The following is a 7,416-nucleotide window of genomic DNA, read 5'->3' as shown; positions in this document are numbered from 1 at the left end:
CTGTAAAATAAATGAAATTTAAAGAAAAAATTTGTATTTTTATGAAGTAAAAAATGACGAATGTGAAGGGTTTAAGACTTTTACCGTCGTCTTTGATTACATTTTTGCTATGGCTGTTTTTATCCATAGTTAATAAATGAAATTTAAAAAAAAATTGTATTTTTATAATTACAATCTCAATTGTTACCTATTATTATATCTGAATGCATTCTTCATTTCATAAAAAGATATATCAATGACCCATCCATAGGACATAAGAATTCATTGTTTTCATTCAACTTTTAAAAACTAAAATGTATACAATCGTTTTCTACAAACATTGTACAAAAACCAATGATAAAAAAAAACTCCATCCCAAATGCTCATTTGTCTGAACCTATTGGTGTTAACCCAAAGAAATCCCTCTTCTCAACGCCAAATATATAGTAATTGCTAATATTGATCCTTAAAGTTGTGCAGCTACGTAGGATTGTACCTGCCATTATAAATAAAGAGTGGAATTAGGAAAAAAAATTTACACTACCAAAGTAAAAAGAACATATATTTTACGTAATTAAGACATCAATATATTATTATCGATTACTAATATCTAGTCAAAAGCCAGTATCACATTCAAAACTTGTCAAAGTCATCAAAAATTTACACTACCAAATTGGTCGAATGCTATCAAGACATGAAGAAACCTCCAACCAATCTAGAAACTCAGATTTAATTGGTCGAATGCTAGTTTAATGAAGACTAGGTTTTTCAAAACCAGCAACAAACAAATCAATAAATATTCTAGAATTCAAGAGAAATCCGAGCTAACCAATCTAGAAACTCAGATTTTGACCAAACCTTGGTCGAATGCTAGTTTAATGAAGAAACATGATATTGAAGTCTTAGATTAATCTAATGGACAGATATCTGAGCATTGATTAAATCCAATCCGAGCAAGGATTGCTTAAACAGAGAACTTCAGTCACTTCAATAACTAAAAGTCATAATTGGCTCAAAAGAAAACCAAGTGGTCTATTAATCAGGATGGATACCACAGTAAAAGCTCCGTAGTTTCTGATGGTTGAAATAGAAGATATTAAAGAATCCTATTTTAATGAGGAAAGTTCAACTTGGACAGAATTCAGTACAAGTACCATACCAACAGATTTCAGAAGATGAGTTAATTATGATATTAATCAGTAGACACCCATTAGAAACTACAATATATCTCTAAAACCAGAACTGATATATCACAATGCATGTATTGAAAAAGGATGACCGTACTTGATCACAAAATATAAGAGAAGAACCTTCAAAGAAAAAAAAAAAAAAAACACAATGTAAGTCTGTAGTTTTATCAAATGACAAAATCAATGTAGAGATCATAGATAAAGGCATAACCCAAACAAATCATATGACGGTGCACACATGAAACAAATATGCAAAAAACAGAGAGAGGTGCCCTTCAATGTTAATGTTATGGATAGGATGATGATCCAATCATCTGGTCAACGAGAAAGGATAGATCAACAGAAAGACACAAGTCACCCAACACATTTATAAATGAAGTTAAGGTTTCATTGGACCATGTACATGATTATATCACACCGCCCCAACACACTCAACACAGTCTGTCAGAAATATAACTCAAGCCCCCTTCATCTTCTATCTCACACTCACTACTTCCCTACTAGAAATTGAAAGGCCTCAATCAAAACTCTTTTGTGTGTTTTACTAGAAATTTGGCTCTCCCAAACAAAACAAAACAAACAAAACCATTATCAGAACACTAAATCCATTTTGAAACCACTAAGACATGCATGATCAAAATCTTTAGTTTAGATGACCCCACGAGTTAGTCCATGGTTTACAGACTGTACAAACAAAACCATTATCAGAACACTCACTCAGCTATGTACACAGTTAAGAACACAAGTACCCACTGCTGAAATTTCATTACCTCTCCACAGGATTAGAAGAGGATGCCTCTTGCTTCGGTTCTCTCAGATACCCAGGTAATGTTTCAGCCTGTGGAGTAGCACAACCAAACTCAAAGTTAGGATCAACTCACCTGTGAATAAGAAGAGGAAGAAAACGAGGATTCTGTGAGCTACACAGGCAAGAATTATTTAAATTGGCTGCAAGAACATAATCTCATCTCTAATTCTCTACCACTCTGTAACAATTGCAGATGTGATACAAAGACAATCACCAACTCATGGGGTATGTCCATTGTGTAGTTCGGAAGAGACGGAGGAAATCAAATTAGGCATATAACCTGTAAGCCTTTCAAGTTTCAATCTCTATTTGCTACCATGATTTCAGTAGGTAGAACCCTAATAGAGAGTAAGAAAAGGGCAGATTTGTATCCCAAGCCCCAAACTATAGTTCTTACCTTGTGCTTCGCTCGGGCACTTCCCGACTGTGAGAGAGCGACCAACGGAAGGATTCCACTTTCCCTTACAAGCAAACCCCTGTTCCGAACATACAGAGTTGCAGAAGCGTTAAGATTGCGAATTCCTTCCCTTTCATCGATCCGTCCTTGATGGCTTCGACCAGAACCAGAATTTCCTCGACAATAGCCTTTTTGCCCTCCGGAAAAAAAAAAATGAGAGAGAGATAGAGAGAGATCAACTAATTTCTAAACCTTCAATATAAACAATGTTGTATCCTTTGAGATAATTTCTGCCATCGAAGGATCACACCCATAAAAGAGAGAAACTCACCAGCAGCTAGGTTGTCCGTACCCTCGCTTCCAACGAGAACAACCGATGCAAAGCAACCTTTCAAAAGAATACCAAAAGGTTGGAAAAAAATCGTCTACAATTCCGATCTCGTACAATTCTGTGCAATACCACCTTCAAGCGGTGACACGTGTATTGTACGAATACGAATGGCAGACGATTTAAATGCCTCTTCACTGATTTAATGTTTTATTAGTTGTACTAGATCTGGACCATTATATTGGTATCAATACACGTATCACCACCTGAAGGTGGTATTGCACGGAATTGTACGAGATCGGAATTGCAGACGATTTCAACCCCAAAAGATTAGGGTAATTCGTGAGAGAGAGAGAAGCGGGAAGGTGGAGATTTGGAGTGAATGGAGGTTACGGTTCTCACTTCAAAAAGTTTGAGAGCAAGAGGGAGATTTGGGGAGAGAGAGAGAGAGAGAGAGAGAGAGAGAGAGAGAGTAGCGGGAAGGTGGAGATTTGGAGTGAATTAAACCGCGAAAACTAAACTAAAAATTCCTCTTTTTGGATTAGTTTTCCTCTCATTGGGTGACGGTCGTATCATATGTATTGTCATTCTAAATATTTTTTGAGATGGTAAACTTTGACGTTGCCCAATCCCATGACGTTCTTACTAATTGAATTCAATAATCAAATATTTTGTGACGATATTTTTTCGTTATTGTAAATTTATAAAGGATGACAGAAATATTTATCGTCTTCAAAAACAATATTTGGTGATAGTTTTATTTATACCGTGGTCTGAAACGAAAAAATGGTGACAATTAGTTTTCTACCATCATAGTAAATATTTTTCAGCGACAGCCTTATATTACCGTCTCTATAAATAATAAATGGTGACAATATAAGTTTTACTGTCACCCAAAATAATTTTATGATGACACTTATTTTTTTCCGTGGGAGTATATTATATTCGGAGATGAAAAAAAAAAAAATACCGTCACCCAAAACTATGGTCGAAAATTGCTTTTCCTGTAGTGAGAGTATAATGCAACTTCAATGTGATAGTTCATTCGATTACACCACACTACCACAAGACCCTTAGCATGTTCCTCTCCGCCCCGCCTCCACATAGGATGCAAATAGAGGAAGACAAATCAGCCCGAGTTATGGCTGATGACTCTGAGTCGAAAGATTCATGTTAACTTGTTTGTTCTATAATTTACATTTTAGGCAAAAAACTGTCATTTCTTGGTTTAGTGTAGATAAGCTTATGTTAGTGGTTCACCTAATTTATAGAAAGAAAATTATGTGGCAATTTTGACCGTTAACGAGATAGTGGATCGTATAGATATGTCCTTGTGAAATTTAAGAGTCAAATTCAATCATAAATCACCTTGCGTTGGGATGCAACTCCATAGTTAAGGGGTAGTTTAGAGGTGTCAATGGGTCGGTTTACTTTAATTTTGATCGAGCTTAATCAATTTTAGAGTAAAAAATGATGAATCTGAAACTAAACCAATAAGAGAAGGTTTGGGTTCGTTCTGTTTCAGTCCGGTTTGGCTTTATTTTAGTTCAATTTTCTCTCTTAACGGTTTGATATCATGTTTAGTTTCATTTTGAGGAAAAAAAAAAAATTCATATTTTATGATTTTCAGATTGATATTAGTTTAGGTTTGGTTACAGTCAAATTTTTTCTTGTTCAGTGCGGTTTTGATCGATTTTGAGGCAGTCTGGTTTTTTATGACTCACAATACATCAATCTGAAACCTAACCAATTATAAGGAATCAGTTCGATTTGGTTTGGGCTTTTTGGGTCAGTACAGTCCGGTTTCACCGGTTTTGGAAAATCTAAATTCAATTGAAGGGCAAAACGTGGTTTAGTGCAAGACCACGGAATTGAGAGAATCGGACGTTGCCCTGCAGAACTCCCGATTTAGAAGTTCTGCAGGGCAGTGTCCGATTCTCTAACTCGGTCGTTATGCATTATTACACCTGAGCCAAATTTGCTGACCTTAGAACCAGTCGTTCACACTTCACAGGTAACCAATGGTGCCCTTCTGTAAAATTCCGATCGAATGGTCTATGCACATCCATATTATTGTAGTTTGATTCTAATCGGGCGGTGATTGTGCCCTCATTATCGATATAATGGAGGGACTCACTATATACAGATACAAATCTCTGTTTGTGTGGCCAATAATGGGTTTCTTTGCCATACTTAATCCACATGGCAAAATGTTGGGGCGATTGCGTAGGCAATGACTCATACTATGTAATGGTTCCAAATTGGTTATAGCGACGGAAAGCAGTGACCAGACACAGCCTGTAATGAAACCCATTCATGAATTTCTGTAAGTTTTTCGAATCATGGTTTCCTTTTTTCCAATTAATGCCTTATTTTCGAATATTCCAATCAAATCCTTCCAATCTTTGCCTTATAAATACAATTTTCAGTAACACCCAACCAAACATCATCCTTAAGAATTCCATCTGTGTTGTAGAGAGAGAGAGAGAGAGAGAGAGAGATGAAGCCCACAATTTCAGCACCGCTTCACATTCTGGTGTTACATCTTCTGGTTGTTCCAACTGTGATTCCAGCAACTCCTTCGATGCATCAGTGGTACTCCTTCTTCCCCTTTCTGGTTCTTCTGTTCTTTCCTACTAATTAGAGTGGATTTAAGATGTGAAAGCTGTTTCCAATAGATAGTTTGAAGATAATGCATGGAAACAGTGAAAATGGGTCTATGGGCTACATTTGGGTCTTTCTGGACCTCTGTTAACACCAAATTACCCTTGTGATTCTTTTTGCTGGCCGTTGAATGGTTCGATCGAGCAAGCTTTTCCTGTGACTGCTTTTGTTTGCATACCTTGGGCCTTGGTCCATTATGGGCCAACCTGTACCTTTCAATTCTAATTTTGGTAATCATCACAGAATCTTTTCTAGAGGATTTCATGGGATAAGCCCATAAGAAATTACCAAAACCACACGAAACCTTTCCTAAAGAGAGTTCTTACGGTTCAAGCGAAAGCCCACGACCATTTTTCTCTCTCTTTCGCCTAAAAATCTGGCGAGATTGCTCATCTAACCCAAAGAGGAAAAATGTTTCCTTCGGTTTAGAGGGAAAATTTAATGTCTCACCACAGCTAGTGACATCTAGCTTTGTCACAATTGGCCACTTTTAATTCATGGATATTGTTGCCTTGGTTATGTGTGATAGTCTGATAGACCATCCCAAAGAGGGGAACTGAGAGCATCTTGTGGGTCTTCGGGCTATTATTTAATAAATGGGCTTTAGGCCCATTTCATTTTGTTATTGTCATGGGGTTAAACCTATGAGATTGTAATGGATTAGTTTCTCTGATATCCTTACATGTTGTGGTCACAGATCTCAGACCTGACCAGCCGAATGCAGACTAACTGGCCATCGCTAGCCTGTCCGAGCAGCACCGGCCTGAAATTCTGGTCACACGAATGGGAGAAACATGGGACTTGCTCAGAATCTGTCCTCGATCAACATGGATACTTTGAAACTGCTCTCAACCTCAAGAAAAAAGTGGACCTCCTCCAAATCCTCGAAAACGCAGGTAATTTTTCGGTCAAGCAATTAAACTTTGATTAATCATTCTAATTATTTTTAAGAAGTCATCTACTGAGTCGAAAGTTTTGGTTAAAACTGAAAAGGAAGGGAGCTAATTCTATCCCATTAATATGGGCCTGGGCCGATCTACTCAGGCAAAAACCAACACTCTAGTGGCAATACCTGACATGAACACGGCCCATAAAATATGTATGGATAGGCTGTTAACTGGTCAGTTATGGTCTGGTTTGGTTCGATCTGGTTTGATCTATTATCGAGCTTTTACCGGTTCAGTTTTGAAACTCATGAATTACCAATTCCAGGAATCCAACCGGATGGGGGATTTTACAGCTTGGACAGTATCAAGCAGGCCATAAGGGATGGAAGTGGATACACTCCCTTTATAGAGTGCAATGTCGACGACTCCGGCAATAGCCAGCTCTATCAGGTTTACCTTTGCGTGGATAATTCCGGGTCTGACTTCACCAAGTGTCCGGTATTCCCGAAAGGCTGGTGCGATTCAAAGATCGAATTCCCTACTTTCTAACTATCAATACATGACTGGTGAAGCAAGAGAAATCAGAGATCCCCTGTTCCTATATTCTTGTCTTCATAAATCTGTCTCTCAGTATTGATGCAGAATAAAATTCCATTGAGTTGATCTTCATGTACTTGTAATCAAGTTATATAAGCAATATGTGTTTGTTCTTCAAGGACTTAGTGAGAGATGTAAACAAGTCAAGAAATTGAGTCGGAGTGGCTACAACCCAGCCCTGGGTGTAGCTCCTTAATGTAAAATGGGCTAGGCTTGAGTTAAATACATTAATTGGGGCAAAGGCATCTTTTCAAACTACCTTACCTGTGTCTGGACGTAGAGAACATAGACGGGTAACGTTCTTTCTTTGAAAATAATTATGCTACGTAGGTTGCTGATATAACAATTGTGACTGGTAGATAGAAAATGATTAGGATATGTCTAATTTTCTAATCACAACTGTTCACTTTCCCAATGTCCTAAGTATTTGTTTTGTCACTTGGCAAGCTCGGGTTAGAGTAAAATGTAATATGTGAGCAAAGACATTGGGATCTACCTACCTAAAATTGGGGGTGCAATAGGGCCGAGTTGCGCCAAGCTTCTTAAAACCCTAGCCCAACCCTGAG

The 7,416-nt window shown here is 37.6% G+C and overlaps 1 protein-coding gene and 1 long non-coding RNA gene across 4 annotated transcripts; one reads left to right on the top strand and one right to left on the bottom strand.

Annotated features, from left to right (window-relative positions):
• Positions 1-249: 249 nt before the first annotated feature.
• LOC122071549 lies at positions 250-2,786 on the bottom strand. Of its 3 annotated transcripts, none has more exons than XR_006138205.1 (4): positions 2,706-2,786; positions 2,375-2,571; positions 1,940-2,007; positions 250-475 (listed from the first exon to the last, which is right to left on the bottom strand). It is a non-coding gene; the product is annotated as an uncharacterized LOC122071549 (long non-coding RNA). The 3 variants fall into 3 exon arrangements; XR_006138206.1 differs by having other exon boundaries at positions 2,375-2,562; XR_006138204.1 differs by having other exon boundaries at positions 2,375-2,780.
• Positions 2,787-5,066: 2,280 nt separating this feature from the next.
• LOC122063572 (ribonuclease 1-like) lies at positions 5,067-6,922 on the top strand. The gene is made up of 3 exons (XM_042627275.1): positions 5,067-5,297; positions 6,064-6,262; positions 6,579-6,922. Exons 1-3 carry the CDS (start codon positions 5,067-5,069, stop codon positions 6,800-6,802), a joined length of 654 nt encoding a protein of 217 aa, XP_042483209.1. The 3' UTR covers positions 6,803-6,922.
• The last annotated feature ends 494 nt before the right edge of the window (positions 6,923-7,416 follow it).

The sequence above is a fragment of the Macadamia integrifolia genome, chromosome 2, assembly GCF_013358625.1.
Source record: "Macadamia integrifolia cultivar HAES 741 chromosome 2, SCU_Mint_v3, whole genome shotgun sequence".
NCBI lineage: Eukaryota > Viridiplantae > Streptophyta > Magnoliopsida > Proteales > Proteaceae > Macadamia > Macadamia integrifolia.
This window is presented reverse-complemented; position numbering and strand designations above follow the sequence as displayed.